Source organism: Caloenas nicobarica, chromosome 4 (assembly GCF_036013445.1).
Source record: "Caloenas nicobarica isolate bCalNic1 chromosome 4, bCalNic1.hap1, whole genome shotgun sequence".
In the NCBI taxonomy this organism is placed as follows: domain Eukaryota; kingdom Metazoa; phylum Chordata; class Aves; order Columbiformes; family Columbidae; genus Caloenas; species Caloenas nicobarica.
This window is the reverse complement of record NC_088248.1, coordinates 9,666,193-9,687,534: the sequence shown is the minus strand read 5'-3', so window position 1 is coordinate 9,687,534 and position 21,342 is coordinate 9,666,193. Positions and strand designations below refer to the sequence as shown.

Below are 21,342 nucleotides of genomic sequence, written 5' to 3'. Positions count from 1 at the left end.
CCTTGACTTTTCACCACTTCCAGAACAGTTCACCTTTGTCTTCTGTGTGTGTAGGAAAAAAAGGTAAGATTCATACATACAAGTCAATGAAATGAAAGGGTGAAAGTTCCCAAAATACTCTGTTTGAAAAATCTTCAGACTTTAAGCAATATGAATATAAAGGCAAAGAAAATAAGAGTGTATGTAGAAAAGGAACAATATACCTCACCTCAGTAGCTGTGCTTTGGTTGGCTCCATTCTCCAGGAGATATTTCACCACTTCAATGTGGTTCTCTTGAGCTGCCATATATAAGGGAGTAAAGCCATTCTATGAAGAACACATAAGAAAATATTGTAATGAGGAAATGGAATATACAAACAATGATGAATCCTAAATAAATATACAGCTAAAAATGCATTTGTGCTTTTTAAACTGAAATGTTTTAAGTATATAAGTCGAACAACTTTGTAATTTTTAACTTAATATGGAAACATTTAATGCCACTTAAATCCACAAAACTCTACGTGCTTTCACACTCATTTTTTTCTGACACACATTTTAGGGAAGCAATGGACGCACTCATTATTAATATAGCTATCCTTGCTGATAATGCCCAGGGACCGTAAAGCTGGCAATAAAGTTTTATGAAAGCTGACAGGAAAGCAAGAGTCTCCTCCATCTATTACATCGACTCAACCAAAGGCATCATCCCCTGGAGACCATGAAGTCTATACCTCATGACAAGCTGAGCAGAGATGACAAAGGCTTAGCATACTACATAAAATTTTGTAATACATAAAACATTGCAAATCACCAAACATAAAGGAATTCAACCTTACAAAGTAACAACTGCATTTCTGACCATGAAGTAAGTTAATCTATCATTTAATTATAAACATTAGTGTAAATGTCCTAGAGTCCTTAAAATAATCTGTTCTAGATAATCATAGAATCATAGCATGGTTTGGGTTGGAAGGGACCTTTAAAGGTCAGCTAGTCCAACCCCCCTTCAATGAGCAGAGAGATCTTCAACTGGATTGGGTTGCTCAGAGCCACGTCCAGACTGGCCTTCAATGTTTCCAGGGGTGGGGCATTGACCACCTCTCTGGGCAACCTGTTCCAGTGTTTAACCACCATCATTGTAAACGATGTCTTCTTTGTATCTAGTTTGACCCTCCCCTCTTTTAGTTTAAAACCATTACCCCTTGGCCTACCGCTACAGGCCCCCCTAAAAAGTCTGTCCCACTCTTTCTTACTTTTAAGTATGGAAAGGCCACAATAAGGTCTCATCAGAGCCTTCTCCAGGCTGAACAACCCCAGCTCTCTTAGCCTGTCCTCAAAGGAGAGCTACAAACTACAGGCAAATTCATTAGAAACGTAAGTCCTTTCTCTCATTAGAATACTTTAATGCAAACAACTTTAATTAATTAGCTACAAAATCCTTATGAAAGAATGGCATAGAAAGGAACTGTCTGCCTGATTAATAACTTTTTTCTGAAAGTTTTTAGGATTGTTAAAAAGACCTTAGAAAATTCTTTAATATTCTGTAGATTACCATGTAACATCAGAGGACATAATGATCTATACTTCTGGAAACATTCTTCTGTCTTTGAATGGCACTTTTAGCTAGAACATAAACCATAAACCGGACTTCAAACACACAACTTTTTTAATCTTGCGTGCTGTGACAATAAATTATAAGCTTAAGCATTTACAGACACAATAAGAATAAAAGCAAATACTGTGATAACTAAGAACCTTGTTTCAGAGAAGCCAATATTATTCTTTCTAGCAAACCTGGTTGTAGAACTGATGTCTTCACAATGCCCCTCTGCATTTAAAAATGTAGAAGATTGCTCAAGACAATACATGCCATCTATATTGGGTATGTCATATGATATATGTCATATACGTTGTAGCCTTTTAATATTGCTTTGCACAATATTCTGGCACTTCTATCAACAATCCTGGGACATATAATTAAAAAATTGCACCCAGAAAACAGGTAACAGCAGCTCCATGCCAAAACTGTGGGATGTATTTTGAGTGGTTTTGCACAGGGGCCTATCTTTGGCAGGTACTATCCAATATTGTCAGTAATGACTTCAAGGATGGACCCGAGTGCTCTTATTACAGTTACAGACAGTATGAACAAGATAATCTGCAAGTACGACCACACAACAGGACCATGATGTGAATGGTTTATGTTACCCTGGAGGAAAGGGCTGGAAATGTAATTTAGTAAGGACAAATACAAGTACCTACACTATGGCAGGAAAAACAAACTGTGCAAACAGGGAATGGTGAGTTAGAAAAGAAGAATGCAGAAAAGGAACTGAAGGTCCCAGTGGTCTACCAGAGGGCCACTGGTCAATGAGCACATTCTGCAGTAATAAAGACAGTCATCACTCTGGCATAAAACCAAAAATGTATCTCCCTAGGTTAGCTATTTTTCTTTGAGAAAGGACTAGTAATCGGTGTTGTTCCATGTGGAAAGGGAAAACTGAAGGAAAACAAGATAACAGTTTTCAAAGAAGAGGGGAAAGGTCTGTTCTACATGTTCATAGTGACTAAAACAAATAGAGAAGCACATAGTTTACAAGGGTTGCAGGAAAGAAAACTCAGGTTAGACGTCAAGGAAAGCTTTTTAACAGTAAGGTCAGCCTGCACTGCATTTTGATGAGCCGCTTCCCTCCACCCAAATCACTGCTAAAAGCAGGCAGCAAACTAGATGCACAAATGAAGCAAACAAGCCAGGCTCTTCCATTTCCACGCCGGGGCTGGGAGGCCACAATTTGGGGTGCGTGCTGCTCTCCCGGCTGCTCCTCAGGCAGCTCTTTAACAGGGGGCAGATCAGAGGTCTCATCACCACGTCAAATGAAGGAATGCTGTTCAGCCTATAATTTAGGAACATGCAGAAAGGCAGGGGACTGCCAAGTACAGGGACTGAGCTGGCAGTGGGAATTATGAACAGATTGGTTTGTTTTCGACTGCACTTGGATGGAATAGCACTGAGAAAACTGCAGGTAACAAAGCTGGCTCGCTATTTCAGTTTTCCTTCCCACTCTGGAAAGGAACAAAATGTCAGCCTGTTAGGTACAGCTAATAGTGATTTTCCACCCACCTCATCAGGATTTTAATATTAAAGTCTAATGTAGCATTTTTTTAAATGGCAATACGTGCCATTTGTAAAATCATTCTAGCATTGAATATTTCATGGGTGAACACGAGGATCATACAGACTAATTTGAAATAAGAATTTTCAAGCCAGAGTAAATCAATTTGCTTAAAAGCTTTGAAGATTTTTTTTTTTTTTTTTTTCCAATCAACTCATGTCCCTAGTTCTGGAACAGGATGAGGACAATAAATCCTGGATTAGGAGATCATAAACAACACATATATGACTTCATGACCCTTTAGTACCAAGAAGTACTAAATGCTTTTCCACACAAGGATCCAGAAGAGTGCCCATTATATCAAAGATACCTTTCTTATGTGCCATAATCATACCTAAAACTGCAGCAATCGGGGATAAGGAAACTCTTGCACATAAAACCACAGCCTTTTTTTTTTCTTCAAGTTTTATTTATGGTTTAAAACTATGGTATATATTTTCTTTAAAATCTGTTTTATTTTGGAAATTGCAACAACATGCTGAGGTCTATGTGCAAAACTGCCTAGAATAGACATTTTTAATTTCTCCCCCTGGCACAATCAAGCCTGACTATTTCCACTGGCAGGGTGAAGTTCGCTTTCTCAGTGAAGAGCTGGTTTCAGGACTTCTAATTGTGGTGTTCCCGACCTCAACATTTCTGGCTCCTATTTTAGGATTCCCAGTATTACCGCTCTCCTTGGCAGAGCTCTGCCCAGTGGGATGACCTGCTGGCCCTGCTGGAACCCTTCTTTTGCATTTGTCCACTGGACCCCAGGACTTCCACACCTCCTCCCGTCCTGCACAGCTTCTATGATGTGTCTGTCTGTCTGTCTCCTATACAGCAAGGTTCGCTCTTTCTCAGCCAGTCCTGCAGTGAAGTGGAAATGCCCACAACAAAATCATATCCTTCCCTTTGTTCCCTTTACTTTTTTAACCTAAAATGCCCTTTCCATTTTAGTTTCAAAAAACTATATGCCAATACTTTGGTTTCTTTGTTCTGCTGCTAGAGGTACTTCGAAGCTCAAGATCCCAGATCTCTACAAACTGAAGAAAACATGCTTTCCCTAAACTTCTGTTTCACTACCCCAAAGTGTTTTCTACTGAATCAAAGACATTGTGGTTAATGATTCTCCATGGACATATTGCAAAGGAGACTGACCTCTCCCCTCCTCGTTTCAGTTGCAGAATGGGATACAGAGGGTTTATTGGGCCAGGGGTGGGTAATCTGTATTTCAATAATTTTCCCTTCAGCTTATGATCCCATACTGTATAAACACAGCCCAGAATAAAAGTAAAAATACTGATCGCAGTACATAAATGTGACCTGGAAAAGGAAAAATACACTTTTATTTTGCTTTTTCTGAAAGCCCAGCTGTGTACTTAAGTTTAGATTTTGTGCATCATCTGAAAAATAGAAATTAATTTTGTAATAATACATAACATTCATTTTCAAACAATTATTTCATCAGAGCATTTATAGTGAGGACAGAGTACTCAGATTTCATTATCCTCAAAAATGTATACTGCAAGATGTTTACTGCTATAATATAAAGTTATAATGAGAAATTAACGCTAAATAAATAGAGTGTATTTCATACTCCAGTCTTTCTACTACATTCACTGATTTACTTGCTAATTTGAGAAAATTAGTAGCTCTCAATGATTCCTCAAGCTATTAATGCAAATTGGCAAGTCTTTATATGACTCAGAATTTGTATCATTAAATTTTGCCCAAGCCCTAATGAAGAACACAGTCTGAAGAAGCAGAGGGATTATTAGAGCATTTAGAAAATCACATAAACAGTGTTGGTTTAGCTTTATTTTATAGAAGGCTTTCAAGGAACCATACTCTTTGCATGCAGTATGAAATGACCAGAAGCACACACCTTCCAAACTCAGTAGCCAGGGCATGTGAATGACTAGCCTACCCATGCTTGTCCATGAAGATGTGTCCTTCTGAGTCTCTATACCTATAGTACCTATATACCATATATATATATTTATATTCATACTGATCAGGGAAAGAGAGAAAACAGAGATACATTATCTCTTCCCTCAGTTTGCCTTTTTTAAAGTGATGCATGAGAGTATAGCAACAGGTCTCATGAAGAAATAACTAATGTAAACCCAGATGAACATTTCTATTTTATTCTAACAGCCTCCAGGAACTGTTTAAGACTGTATTAGGAGATCACTGAGATTACCAGGGAAGATGAGACAGCTGATATCTAATGCAATTGTTTACATATAGCAAATGCCCATTCCTACTTACTCTTCAAGATGTAATTACCAGTCAGAAGGTCAACACAATCAGCAGATTGCCTGACCCTGACCAGTTGCCTCCTTTGCCTCTCCATCTTACTGCCTGTGTTTCTGGTTTGACATTTTGGTAGGTTTTTCCACCCAATTTTGCTTCATATCAAGGAAAGGAAAAATTTGTTTACTCAAGGTCACAAATGAAAACCAAATTAGTTTAGCTTTTTCTGTAACCTTTACCTCTGCAACTGCACTTCTAAAGCAACATTTGGAGAAGATTCTTTGCACAAAATACTGCCCATGTAAAAGCTCAGTTTCTTTTCAATTGCTCTGGGGTTTCCTTCATAGGACCCAGCATGTGACCTAATGTGAGAAAAGCCTTTGTGAAACCGCTCTACCTACCCCTTCCTGTGCCTCCTTCTCGTTCTGCCCTTGTAAGAATTTAAGCCAGCCCCAAAAAGGAACAGATAGTGGCACAAAGGATGAGACAAGAATGAGACAAGGGTGAGACAATCTTGGATGACTCATTAAACAGCTCACATGGATTATTAAATCTTCTGATTTATGGTCATATGTTAATATAGCATTTTACACAGTAAGATTATGATCATTTCTGGGGCCTTTAAATTCAATAACTGTTTCAGGATTTTTCTACTCTTCAGAATATTGCTCAGCTTCAACAAAAATTGTAAGTTCCTGATTTAAGTCTTTATTCAGTGACATACAATAATCTCCCCATTTTCCCCATTCTTCCACAGATACTAGTCTACATCAGTGACATCTGCATCTCACATTAGCAATTACAAGAAGGTAACTCTACCTTCACTGTTTCCTTTATCTCAGTCTCCAGTAAGCTCCACAGCAGAGGAAATAACCACTCCAGCAAAGGCTACTCTCTCTCAAATAGGAGAATGTTATGCAAGGAAGAAAACGGACCAGAGGCAACGGGCACAAACTGAAACATGGGAGGTTCCCTCAGAACATCAGGAAACGCTTTTTTTTTTAATGTGAGGGTGACTGAGCACTGACACAGGTTGCCCAGGGAGGCTGTGGAGTCTCATCCTTGGAGACTCAAAAGTCACCTGGACATGGCCCTGGGCAGCCTGCTCTAGGTGGCCCTACTTGAGCAGAGGGGTCAGACAAGATGACCTCCGGAGGTCCCTTCCAACTTCAACCATTCTCTGATTCTGTGAAAAATCCTCTAACCATCCAAGCAATTAATTAATTTTAATCAATGAAACACAAGAGTTACAAACAAATGCAACACCACAAGTTAAATTAAAACTACACAGCTTGATAGAATCAACAATATTACAGTTCTGGGAACTTTGTTGTGCATTATGCTCAGAGCATTATTTTCAGTCAGTCTAAAAATAAACTCTTCGTAAGAGGATTTTATCTTAGCAGAAGAGATCCTCTGCCTAAAAGGGTGAATTAAGGATAGATCAAGGTACCTATTTTAACTTCTAAAACTCTCTATTTTTTGTTAGCTTACACCAAAATCTGAAAGTTTTATATAGTGGTAACTTTACCAATTACTCACATTCCTTTTTCTTTTCCATTAAAATACATTTTCCATAAATCAATCATATAATCCATATTATTTTTCAAGAAAAATATCTCAGAAATATTTGGACTAGTGCACCTATATTTATATTCAAGCAAATATGCAATTGTCAAATTTGTGAAGATATGCTAAAGGGAAATTCACACCATTTAAGTTGCCAAATATAAGGTGTCTAAGGAGTCTCGTTTTGCCTTACAGTCAAGGGAAAGTGGGCCACTCCAAAGAAAGACTGAGAATATTCAATTCAAGAGCCCATCTTCCTCAACTGACAGTATAAGGAGCATGAAATTGAGAATGCAAAAGTGGATGGAAGGAAACTACCCTTTATTACATCCGTGACTAAAAAGGATTAGAAATAACATGTTTACTGTCAGAACTGGAACTCTAAAACTTGATTAACTGTATAATACTATATACGTATTTTTAAAAGATCTGGGGTTTTTTGTTGCTATTGTGGTTTGGGGGGGATTGTTTGTTTTGGTTTTTGTGGGGTTTTTGTGTGTTGGAGGGGTGTGTTTGTTTGGTTTTGTTTGTTTGTTTTTCCCAAATAAACAACTGTGTTTAAACTGATGTATTTTAGCAGGCTTTCACAAGTTGAAAACAACTAAAAGGCCCAGAAAACCACTGCATGTTTTTCTCCAGTGAGCCTAGAATGTCTATCAAGCATTCAGATCAATGCTGCCAAGGTGTGACACTTTAATACCTGCACACTGCCTGATTTTATCTTTAAATGATTTATCATAAGATGATCTATTTCTGTTAAATGTACCATTGCAATACTCAGAAGACAATTTGATATTTGTCTATATGTTCTCCTTGAGACCCTAGCAGGGAGTTTGACTCTAATTCAAGCATAGGGAGAAGTGCTGAACCACCACCAGTGCAAAAAACAGATTATGCCTCTGATAAGCGTAATTCAATTCAAGGTTCTTTCCTTGTTCTGAGAGAAGTTATTTCCTTCAGCTTCACATCTGGCTGAAGCTAAGAGAGACTCGGGAGGAAAGAGCACTCTGTTCCCCCTTGTTCTCCTGCCCTTGTAACTGCATTGTTGTGACACTGACAGCACATTCATGGAGGGGATTTTTCTTTTGTCTTGAATACACGTTATAAGAAAGAGACATTCAGTGCAAACATCTTTTGGATACATCCACAACCAGATAAATTAAATACTGGGGATTTCTGGTATTGATATGAGCACCTTATATTTTCTGACTAGACTCTTTTCCTCCGTGTTTCAAAATGAGCACACATTAGCATATATTCATTTTCTTGGAGTATCTTTTCATTTTATAACAATGACAGCAAGTGCTAGTAAAAAGGATGACACACAGATTAAATGTAACCATTTGTGAGCATAAAATTATTCCATGTAATGTGGCACATCTGTAATGGAATGGGAGAGCTACTGGATTCTGACCTACTGTAGAATTCCCAGTAAGTGTTAGCTAATCATGTAGGTGACAATCCTTACATTCATTATACAGAGCAGATGCTGAGGCCTGCAGGGCCCCATAGACTGAAAAGATTAAAGCTGAGACAGCATTTAGGAAGAAGACTGGAATTACTGGATTTAAGGAGGCTGGTGATTCTACTTCATTGCGTCAAACAATTAAACAAAACAAACAAACAAAACCACAATAAAAGAGTATTTACCTGTTTGAGATGACAGATCATAAAACTAATTTGTCATAAATAAAATAAAAATAATGTAGTGACACAGAAGTCTACACGGAAAATATTACCACCCTTTCAGCTGTCTCACTAATTTGCTAGTAAGATAATAGTGTTTTCCACTCTGTACTTTCACCAGTGCAATAATTATAAAGCCTATGGATAAATGATTTTGTCTGGGTTTGTGATGAACTCAGTAAATCCATTCATGAGAGATCCCACAGAACTCCAACTGCAGCACTACGTATATGACACCTGTTGCCTCATCATTACAAGAATCCCTTTCCTGGGAAGTGTATTTTACTGTAAATCACCTTCTAGCTCATATGCCAAATTTAAAGAGCACAAACATTCTATTTTAGCAGCTTCAAATATCACCATTTTCTCCACAAGAACACCAAAGCAACAACACAGCCTGAAACAAAGCCAGGCAGAAATCAAGACGTTCCGTGCTTTGAAAATGTCATTTTTACAAAAAGAGACCCTGTAATAGAAACTGAGCTGATGGAGAATAATGGGAACACAATAGCTTAGTCAGGCACAATAAAATATAACCTTGATACTGGGCATGGGTTAGGGCCCAAAAGCTTAGCCAGGTCAGAGGTCCCACCTTTGAATGCTGAGCAGTCATCCAAAACAGCATTTGGGGTTTGCCTTCCAGACATGGCAAAGTAAAAGCAGTACTGAAAACAGCAATTTATTTTATGTTATGGTTCAGAGCTGGAAGGAGGATAATATTGCACTAAAGTTATAAGTAAAATATTTGTATTTATTTGACTGTGATTCAGTTATACCTATGCTCTCATAAACCTGTGCAGATAACATTTACGCTGCCTGGTTCTTATCATTGTAGACTGTGTCTTTACAGCAGGGTGAAATGTGGCACGTTGGTCTGGTGAACCCTTACCTTCCAGCTGGTGTGTTAGTTTATTACAGGCTCCTAAAGTTTCTGCATTTTAAGAACAAATATTACAGGTCACCTCTGTATTACATTACTAGCTGAAAAAACCCACTATTTTTTTTAAATTATATTTTTTCAAGTTCTAACCTGCACCATTGGTATTAGATCCTTTCAAAGCACTTTAACAGAGACTCTAAGTTAGCAAAATAGGCTAAGATGTATGTTGCAAATATTTTCAGTTTCTTCTCAGTTTCAGTTGAGATCCTGACACATTCAGTTATTTTATGGCTGCAGCTGGGATCCCACAGACACATATTAAACGGGCTCAGTACACTTCTTTGTTCTTTAAGAGCTCCTGATCCTCAATAACAGCTTTTGAGAGAAAGCCAACCATACTTCCAGATCACCACGCTGCTTTTCTGGGCATCCTCATGGGGTTATTTTTCCTTTAACTATATTACTTATTTGGCAAAATGGAAAAGCCCCACATGAATGCTTTAACATCAACAATCATTATATTATGTTCTCTCTCTGTTATCCTGTAATTCTGTGTATATCTGTAAGCACCACTGTAGTCTCACATGCACAGGCATCCTGCTCAACTCCGCTTCCATGGTGCCCGAGACCATCCTTCAAGATCAGGAATAAGGGTTGTTTGTCATCAACTGATAATCACTGTAAGAGACGGGCAGCTGAACCTTGGACTAGCTTAATGGAGGATGAATAAGTATATCTGTTCTTTCATTGTTCTTAATGTATTACTTTTGTTTACAACTCTCAAAATCCATATAATCTTCCAGAAGGCATTTCTTCCTTTTTTTTATTTCCCTCTCCAGTGAAGAGATAATGGGCCCGATCCTTTATTACATTAGCAATGATGAACAGCATCTAAATGAGTCCTCTTGATATAGAGCAGCTAAAAATCTGTCTCTCTAAATATACTGATATAAATTCAGGAAGGCCAGTTGGTGGAATTAAAACCATTTGTCATAATGGAGTAGCAAATACTCTACAAAATCTGGTCCATTCTGAAGGTAAGATTATCTTTACAAACCACAGGGAGACCAATCTCTGGTAAAGCAAATCCCAGGGCATCCTGAGAGAGACAAGCTGATCACTTTTCTGAGAATCATCCAAATCCTCCCTTTGCTTTGGTGGTAACACAGAATACAGACATTCAACAAGCTCTCTTACCGCTCATTTTTGGGTAAGTATATTGAGGCCAGAAATTTTGTGCTTCTCTAAGGGTTGCTTTAATCTGCTGAATAGTCTGGATAAGAATACCATAGCAATCACAATAGCATCTCCTATGCATTGAAACAGGAAGTGGTAACCATAATGGGGGCAAATTTAAACAAAAATATTTTTTGGCTAATGTGTTTGCAATGAGCTTAGAGAGGGATATAGAGGAAAGGAAACCAGAGGGCTTTTAAATAACAAGATCAGCTTGGGGGAGGACTGATTTATCTAATCCTTGCTTTCTGTATCTGGGTCACTTTAAATAATCTGATGATTAAAAGGTAGCTCCTCCTTTTGTGAGGGCCCCTAAGTGATGCAGTGGTCAAAGCACAACCTTAGCAGCTAATGGGGAACACATTCTGTTCTAAACTCCGTTGCAGAAATTTTAAAATTGAAGGGAATAGTTTATTTCTTAGGTGACTCCAGGATATGATAGTTCCCTTGCAGTTACTGAACAGAGTGAATATTTCCTCATTTTGTATTTTACTTTTCAGCTCTCTTTACCTCAATCACTTGACATTTGTGAAACCACCTCATACTGTAAGGTGCAACTCTTTGCACTAAGATAACTTTTTTTGACCTTGTTTGGAATGGAGGAAAGTCAGGATGCATCCATTCCATACGGTATGTGTGGTCAGAATAGCTCAGCATGATTGCTGCAGGTGACAGTTTACAGGTAGACTCAGTTATCAAGATTACTGCAGTAGGAGTATCATCACATTTGGCAAGCTAATATTCTAGTTATTAGATATCTCTGATGCCTACACAGGAGTCAGATGATACCATCTGACTTTAAGAGAAAGCAACAGAGACAAAAGGTCATTTATCGAAGGGAAGGACTGGACTGACTAAATCTGGTGATGTCTCTTCCACCTGGGAAAAATGATCAAGAATGGGCATAAAAATTCCTAATATGTCACAAAAGTAGACACTCATTGAGAGGAAGATTTAAAAAAATAATAATGTTCTACTACACAAGCAACAACTTGAAATAGTTTGAGGTAACGAAATGATACATCTATGAAAGGAGGATACCACTGGGCTCAGTGACAGTATGTGATGGAGAAGGTGGGGGAGAAAGGGACAGTGGTGGGGAGAGGGGAGAAGAGAGAAGTGGCCAATGCCACTTCCATGGTTCTGCATAATGAAACATTTCAATGGCTCCTGAGGACTTTTTCTGAATTCCTCACTGAAATTCAGAAGTACCTAGAGGATCACCCACACAAGTGAACACATACTGCAAAAGATCACATCATTCTATAGGATGACCTTCCTCTGCAAAAAAATATAATGAAAGCCCAAAGGAATAGCCTGGACCAACCTCAATAGATTTGCTACCCACTTTACATTATAGTTTGTGTCATTCAGTCCCCAGAAAAGTTTTTATATTATCAATGAGTACAGCTTAGTCAGATCTATATGTGACAAAAAATCATGGTCAAATCAAGAAGAGAAATTGCAGAAATTGATTTTGACTTGATGACGCATATCTAGATCTGCTCATTGAACCATGAGTAGAGTCAACCAAGTGAACGTTTTATAGATATTCATTATATATTTTCTCCAGCAATACTTGTAGCAAAAGGCAATTCTAATCAAGCCAAATAATTGCACACTTGCCAAATTCTAGATGGAGGTATGCCAAAAAGGACCAGCAACTTCCAGATCTCTCTGGCCATTTCTGGGTTTGATCTCATTTCAGCATTTGCCTGAAACATACTCAAGGAAGATGTCAGCTCTCAAATGATATGCATGCAGGTGAAAGTGGAGTCATTCAATTAGTAATCACTGTGCAATTAGGCTATCAAAATAGAAATTACTTTTCTAAAAATAGCAATGACGACATATTAGCTCAAAAGGAACAGACTTTTTAAAAGAGTAAGATGAACAAAATAACAGCTCTGAAGGCCAACATGAAACTGAAAGGCAAAGCAAAGTAATATAATAGAAAAACAAAATCCATAAAATCAAAGTCCTGAATGCGTAACTGTCTCAGATAACACATATGAGGTTTGTAATCTCAGTGGTTGCAAAGTTTTTAATAGCATTTTCTAAGATTATTCTGTTATTTTCTTATTGCAAGGAACTGGGAAATCAGTGTGGTGTTTCAGATGTCACTTGTGGTAAGTTTTGATAAAGGCCAGTGGTTTTATGCACTTTAATGGTGAAAAAGAAAGGAAAAACAGTAAATTGAACAAGTTGGTGTTGAAAATGGTCTTTTATCGATCAGTTTATCATCAGTGAAGAAATTTTGTCACTATGGCAAATTGTCATCACTGGAAATGACAATGACCTTAACAGATACCAAGTTCTTTAAAGAGGAAGTTATGGAGCAACCTGAGCAACTTCAGTGGCATTAAATCTCTACCACCAAATGGCATTTAGCAGGGGCCTAAAAAAAATAAAGTGTGGAATAACAGAGATATCAAGGAGAGGATGTAATATACCCTCAATACCAACTGTTCCTAAAAGATTTAACAGTGACAATGCACAACGTATTTTTAAAAAAAGGAATTGAGAGAAAACATAAGAAAAAAAATCAGACCATTTCAGTAACAATTTCTCACTTTTCAATTCATTTTTACCTTTAATTTGTATTTTTGTTCATTTCTGACTTTCTTAATTAAGCTCTTTCCTGATATGATTTTTTTCTCTTCATCTTTTCATCACTGACATATTTTCTAAAAAAACATCTTAGTATTTGAGTATTCAAGCATATTCTGCTTATTCTCTTTTCCCTTTTCTATGTAACTTCATATTTTTATTTTTTGACCAGCTGTCGTTAGGTTTGCTTGAATACTTCTTGACCTTTTATCACAAATCAAGTGCCTACCTATCCTTTATTAATTTTGAAATTAATGTTTCTCTTTTCTTTTTTTTTCTAACTTATTTGTTGTTTATGACACATGTGATTCTTGAGTATGTCAAGGCAATCTTGAGTAGAAAGACAGCATTCATTATCCTCATTCCATTCAAGGGGTATAGAGGAATTATGGTTGTTTTTTTTTTTTAGTCTTCCAAGGGAAGCCTCTGGCAAATCAGTATTAGACTCAAATTCTTAGGAGTCTTCTCAGAGCTTTGACTGAAAATTACATCCTTTTCACCCATCATATAGGCAACGTGTTCATTCTTATTCAAACTACTAGCTACACAGCAACGTGTGTGTGAATGCCCACACACAAATACTATTCAACATGCTGAATATCAGTAGATGTTACCCAAGCGCATTCAATGTTTACCAGAAAGAAGACAGATCCAGGTCATCCGCTTCTTCCTCTACGTGCAGATGTTTACTGTTGTGCTACCGACGGCGCTGTGACCTGGAAACTGTGTGACAGAGCAGCCCCTACCAAGGGACACCTTCCAGTGCGTCCTCCCCCTCAGCAGCAGCAGCAAGAGCCTCTGAAAGCTGAGCTGCTCTGGTAGCCGGCAGAGCCAGAAACACCAGGCCAGGAAGGCTTAACACAGAAACTGAGAACTCCACAAGCTGCTGCTCCCCATGCCGGCCGCTCGCACCCTCCACGGCAGCGGCAGCAGCAGCAGCAGCCACCCGATCGAGGAACAATCTGGCCACCCAAACCTCAGCTGCCCCAGCAGCTCTTGTCCACCTCTTCTGGAAAAGTGCAACAGACCAGAAAGATGCAACCAAAAGGCCCTCGCAGCTGGATCACGCTGCGTTAAGGACTCACTCTCCAGTTCAAGTCAATGGGACTTAATTAAGTCAACACGGCACAAATCCAGTGTGTAGATATGACAGCAGTTTGAATTTGTCCTGTCTGGAGGCAACCAGTGAGCAGTAGTGGGGAAAAAATGCCATTCATCAGATTCATTAAATTAATTCAAGTAGCAAATGCCTGTTAACAGGTCTGCATACGTTACACAGAATGTCCAGTGCTAGCAATAAATGTGTTCAAAACTAGAAGAGCGTATAAAATAATACCTGTGAAAACAATTTCCAATTATGGCAGGATTTTTTTTTTTTTAAATTTAGAAACGTCATGTCTTTTTCCAGCATAAGGAGAAGCCTTTATGAAGACTTTTTGAGGGCTAATGCTTCATGAAAGTATCATTTTTACAATTATTTCTCTTATAATGCTCAAAGTCCTAATACTAAAGATATCACTTTTTCTCCTTATACACATGAAAAGGCTGAAAAACGTATGCAGAAATCATCCAGTTAGGTCATTATGAAAGGAGTTTGCTAAATTTTTGAGCAATGGAATTACGACATTTCTTATCTTTAATGGAAGTAGAGCATGGGGAGCAATAGACCATCAGTTGTTCTGAGACAGCTCTTTAGCAGTCACTTTGGGGCAAAAAAGCATAATAAAGAAAATATTTTAAAAATCTTGGAGTCAGGCAGCTTAAAGATCCTTTCAATTTCTCTCTTGTCTTAAAATGTAATGAAGGTATAGAAAAATCGATTCATTTTAGAAAACTATTAGTTCACCTGCCTTCTACTTACTTCTCACTGTCCATCATAAATTTGTAACAGCAAACAGCAAAAAGCCCTGCCAGGTCTGGGCAAGCAAGATGTGGAGCTAGCCAGACTTAGGATGGACTCCGACAAATGAAAGCCTTTTACAAACTCGTCTGTGTTCCTGATGATCAGGGAATGCGCAACAGAACAGGATTGAGAAAAGCATCCCACAGAGGCCCAGATATGCTTCCTGAAATTCTCTTGAACCATGGTAGCTCCCAGCAGCACTGTTAAATCAGATTGCTCTCTTTTGTTCACATAACTCAGCAAGATTAAGCTAAGGGCCACTATCTTGCCTATAGACACTAAGCACTAGGAAAATTTAATTGAAATTTATCTAACCCTGAAGCTTGACTTATTTTTCTCATCATCTTAGCTTATACCATTACTGCAAAAGTGGTATTTGTGATCATTGAGTGATGCACTAGGGCTCAATTTGAGCACTGTTAGTTAGCTCGATGATTTACTTCCGCGAATGTCACAAGCTGAATAGATGCTTCAGAAAGACGCAGTTACTTTATCATATAAAGTCCTCATCTATACCATCTGTTCAGTTCTTCATAGCTACAGACGGTTGCCATAGTTAAGGTAGCATTTACAAACATTAATTGAATTATTTATTTGACGATTTTTTTTCACTTACTTTTATTCTACTTACCAGTGAATGCTATGTAAGCCTCAGTTTGATTGATTTGTCAGGCTTGGATGTTTGGAATCACTGCCTAACATCTCAGGTCTATCTTACGAATTTCTTCAAAAAACTTTTAGAAGAGAGAAGGGAAAATAGCATCATACCTGAGACTGTGCATTAATATTGGCTCCTTCCTTAACGAGAACTTTGACAACTTCAGCTTGTCCTGCTAAGGATGCGATGTGCAGGGCTGTATTCCCTTTCTGTTACAGGGAGGAAAAAATGAAAGACATTACCCTTCATTAGGAATAATTTCAACCAGCAGTTCTTTATAACATTCATTTTTTGAGTACAATTTTATCTTACAGTTCCATGATGTCCCATAAACACCACAGGGGAGAGAATTGGTAGTTGTAGCCATGAAGGTTTGAGTGGTTGTGTAACCCTAACAGCCTAACATAACTTTTGAGTTAAATTATGGAATCTGATTGGGGCATGGGACAAAGTTCTAGGTAAAGTTTAGTATGGACTAACAGGTTTTTTGCATTCAGGTCCAGAGATCATGCCCTGTAGAAGGCAGCTGAAATCTAGGACTCCTGAAATCCAATCTGTGAATCACATGTAAAATGAGATTTCCCAGTGCAAGACCCAAAAAGAAGATCTGACTGTTAAGTAACAGAAACCCACCTTCTAAACACAGAAGATAAACCTTTTTTCTCTTCTCTAATTGGCGTAAAATTAAAATGTGCATTTTTGAAAGGCATTATCTTTAAGAGATGCATTGCACAACAAAAATAATCTCTCACAAAACAGCAGCAGTGCAGTAGGCCACTGCTTTTGTAAGACCTTTGTATTTTTACCAGGCCAATCACTCCTCCTGGCAGCGATATTTAAACGGCGCTATTAAACAATCAAGGTTCATAAATCCAGAACAAACCCCAAAATCCTATCAAGAACCTGGTGGTTCTACTAACAGCTTCACTGAGGGGTGACTTAAAGATATTTTTGAAAGAGGGAATGTCTTTCCACCAATGATAGAAATCACAAGTTCAGCAAGAAGCTCTCTAGCTGAGGATCAAGTGTTGAACCTTGACGGAGACCCTGTCCATCAGAAATCATAATAAAAAAAAAAAATAACAGAGCTGCAGTGACACAGTGGTGATAACTGAATGCAAAGGCTAAGCACAGCCAGCCAACCTAGGCACTAGGAGTCAAACATTCCAGTGTTCAAACCAACGAATCTGGCTGATGACAAGGAATGTACCATCCATAGACAAATAACACACTGATTCAATGTTTTGGACATATGCGTGTGCTTGTCTGTGAAAAGGCTGAAGGCAAAACAAATTATCACACAGGTGTTTTTTTCCATTGTGCCCTTGAGTGAAAAGGCTCTGGATATGATACAGGCAATTACCAATTTTCACAGATTGTTAAAAAATCTACTATTTTGAGCTATATTCACTCTCTCTGTAATGGAGACTTGTCATTGGAAATAATGAAAAATTGAAAATATGTCAAGTATCAGTGAAGTATTTATATGATCTTATTTTGTACTTTATGTTTTTTCTCTAAATTTCTCCCACGTATTTGATTTTTCTTTTTGTGAATAAACTTACAGGCATGCATGAATTACCTTAGTGGCAGAATCCACAGCTGACCCTCTTTCCAATAATTCTTGTACCAGTCCCACATGGCCTTCTTTAGCCGCCAGGTGCAGAGCATTGAGTCCATTCTGTAAGCACAAGGGCCATATCAATTACAAATATCAGTTCTGAAGATACACATTCCTACCTTACTCTGGTATAAGAAGATTAGTAGCTGGAATACTATTACATGTCTTAGCTGGCTGTCTACATAAGTCAGATATTTTGGACTTGGCTAGTTAAGCCAAGGCACTGTGTGACAAACTTCTCCAATAACATTTTTCTCATAGCAACAAAGACATCCAAACAAACCGTATTTTGCAGCCAGCAAGTATCCATAAAAGATTCCTTCCTTTCTGATAGCTTCACATTTCCCTAGACTACCTTGGGTATTTCCATGGAGCCCATTATTTCAAAATTTGAGTGCATATCTGCCTTCTATTTACTGTAACCTTATCTAGCCCCACTGAGGTATTATCATCACAGAGAAATCACAGGAGTTAGCTAAATTTACACAGGATACGTCTATTGAATCAGGATTATTCCAGGCTGATGTAGCTGTCCTGAACCCTGGGCTCTCCTCCCTTCCACTGGAATAACTGGTATCAGACAGAAGACCAAAAACACAACTAGACCAAATGGTTGTCGATTATACGTGGTTTGCAAATTACAGTGATCCTTGACTTAATACATCTGCTGGTTTCTGATGAGCAAGTCTTCACTAAACTTCAAGGTTTTGTTACCTCATTCAAAAAGGAAAAGAAATTTAATGAAGTGCTAGGAGTTTCAAAAAAGGCAGCCTAAGAAGGTAAACATCTAAATCCCTTTCATATTAAATGGGAATAGAACACTTTATCTCTTATTAATTCTGGCCATGGAAACTGGATCTTCCTCTTCCTAGCATCCCTGTTCTACCCAAGGGAAAAATATAACATGACAGTCCATTTTAACTGAATTGCCAACCTATATTTCACAATCCTATAGTATCTTTCACAGTACATCAGGCAGGTGACAGCAAGAGATACTGCTATTGCCCTGAAGCATTCTGCTGTTTTCCATATTGCAAGCATCATAAGCAATACTCAGGTATCTGAGTAACGTGCAGCAAGTCTAGCACTGTGTAATTCCTATGACTTTATTTGCCTCTAAGTCATTTTTTAGATTACAAAATAAACAAGCAGCTTTCTGGTCTTTTCTTTGTCCATCCACAGAGGGAGTTCAAGCTTGTAAGTCCCAGTAGGATTTTAAAGCACTTAGCACTTCACAGGAGGCATTTAATGGGAGCAGGTCCAATGGCTGCAGACACAGCAATCCAAATGCATTTCTGAATAACTCCATCTAATTCTACATTCATATGAGCAGCACAGGCAGATTTTGTGGTCAAATTTAGAAATGCAACTATGAAAAAAGCAAAGGAACTGAAGGAAAGATACATTCACAAGCTGCCACAAGAAGAATATCCTTGTGCAGCCTGGTAGATAGGAAACGTTAATGAGAAGTGTGGTTTCAAATCCCATTACGTGGGTAAAGCAGCAGCAATCAGATCTTCTTTATTCCAGAGCAACACTCTTACTACTGAGCTGCAGAGTCCAGGGGTGGCAGTAGTGCCATGCCCTGGAACAGGGATATATCTTTAGCCAAAATTATGCGTTGAGGTTGACCATAATCATCAAGATGAGAAACACTGTACATGTCAGTGAAGTTTTTGCAGGCTGAAAACATTTCATAAAATTCTAATCTTTCTTGGTTTTGAAGCTCAACTGAGTATTAAATAACCATAATTACTACCTACAGTGGTTTAAAGCTTTGAAACAGTATTTTGTGAGGAAACACATAGCAGTCTTCTTGCTGTTTGAGAACAAAGACCTGGTCTCATATCTAATCTCACAGATTCAGTCATCACCACTTTCTATGAACGTATGAACAGTAACTTTGACTCCTTGCAGTTGTACACAGCTGACACATTGCTATGACATGTTATTAACCTTTTTCACCCTTGGTGAGCAGACTGAATTCCACAAACAGCAATATTGCATGGCCTACACAAATTATTTGCATACACATGCCTTCAAATGCAAAAAGTTGAGGGCAAGCTTTTTAGTATACTGAGTGCCGAAGTATGGAGAAAGCAAGGCTCATCCCACTTCTTAATCAGTAGCAATCTCTTAAAATATCTGTATTCGTAACTCTAAGACACAGATCTAATGATACCACATTAAGCAGCTGAAAGCTAATATTGTTGCATAGATTATGTTTCTTTGCAACATATGACTTTTTTATTTATTAAAGATTAAAACATAAGCAAAATTCATAGAGTGAGGTCCAGTAAAAAGTGCACAGAAAGAAACTATAGCCTAAATACAGTTCCTACTTTAGACATTTAAATTCTGTCATTGCTCCAATAAAGTAATCCAGGGCAAGCAGTAGTAGAAAGCAAGCACTACACTTCAAATGCTGAGGGCCAGCATGACTGAAGCCTTAAAGCAAGCTTTGTTCCTCCATAATCAGAACCAATGCTGTAATTATTTCCCAGCCCACATTGCTGATCCCTGCTACTTATGATTATGGAAGCTCGGATTTAATCAATGCAACTCCTCCGTTCCTGTCAACTGGATTCTTGTATTCTAGAACAACGAAGGTTTCTAACACTTCCCTTTTTCACTCCCATGCCTACCAAAAAGTTGTGTGTGGGGGGAGATGAAATTAGTTGTCTGCTAAGCAAAACTGTACCACATAGGGACTTGGTCCTCCCCACAAAACATACGTATACCATAGTTACCTTTCTTTTAGAGGCTCATTTGTAATTCTAATTCTCATAAAAGAACACAATACTAAGCTCTGCAAGCTTGGCTCTTCAAATGCTTTCCTGCAGAGCCTCATTCCCTCAGTTCTTTTTCTCTTTTACCACTGAGCTAGAGGCATCAGCAGTTCATATCCCGTAGAGTGCTACCAGTGTGCACACACACCACTACTGCTCACAGCGCTTATTATAGTGTCACCCTACATATTTTCACCACATCAGAAAAACTTGCAGATTTCTTGTAAAGTCCTAGAAATCACCAATCTTTTCTAAGCTAACTGAATATCTGCCACATTTTTTCCACAAGACTGTCTCACTACTATTGTCTGAAAATCACCCAAGGAAGTCCATGGTACTTCTGCCTTTGAACTCACCTGCCTTATGGGATGGTCCCTACGTGGAATGGAAGCTCTTCAACAGTATGAGGCTGCACACAGCGTCAATCCTGCTGTGCTATTTACTCCTTCTGGCACATCACCCAGATCACTGTTACATCCAACAGCAATAATGGCTTATACTATTCCTGCCGAGCCCTGTTATGCCAAAGCAAACCGACCCCACAGAAAGGAGGCTTCCTGGCAGAGCAGCACATCAATCTATAGTTCAAAGAACATTTTAAACCAGTGAAGTCAGCACTGCTAGCAGAAGTGCTTCTGCTGCTTCTGTCCTCTCCTCTGCTCATTTCTATCTCCAGTCACCTTTTTGCAGATCAGGTCCCTCGGTCGTTCAGTATGAGGCTGCACACGCTTCTGCCAGCGTCAGGGAGAGCATGACATGGAAGCACGATCACAAAGCTAGGGCAAGGTTTCATCTATAGCGGTATTGACTTAGGTCAGCTTAAAAAGACCAAATACAGCCCCAGCAGCTGTCTAGCGTTACTGCGGCTTCACTGACAAACTGCATACAAAAGCTGCAATATGGGCACAGTGCGAGCTTTTGCACACTCCCGTCTAAGCTCAGCTGTGACAGGTACAGACAGTAATCTGGTAGGCCTAGAAAGCTTTACTCACCTTCTGC

General features: G+C 38.6%; 1 protein-coding gene across 32 annotated transcripts in view; it reads right to left on the bottom strand.

Annotated features, from left to right (window-relative positions):
- Window positions 1-21,342, bottom strand: part of ANK2 (ankyrin 2) — a 370,609-nt gene that overhangs the window by 124,951 nt on the left and 224,316 nt on the right. For all 32 annotated transcript variants that reach the window (XM_065633268.1, XM_065633277.1, XM_065633275.1 and 29 more), the window contains 3 exons: window positions 17,516-17,614; window positions 16,044-16,142; window positions 209-307 (listed from right to left, as the gene is read on the bottom strand). In XM_065633268.1, coding sequence (XP_065489340.1) covers window positions 209-307; window positions 16,044-16,142; window positions 17,516-17,614 — 297 coding nt within the window. The remainder of the gene's footprint in view (window positions 1-208; window positions 308-16,043; window positions 16,143-17,515; window positions 17,615-21,342) is intronic.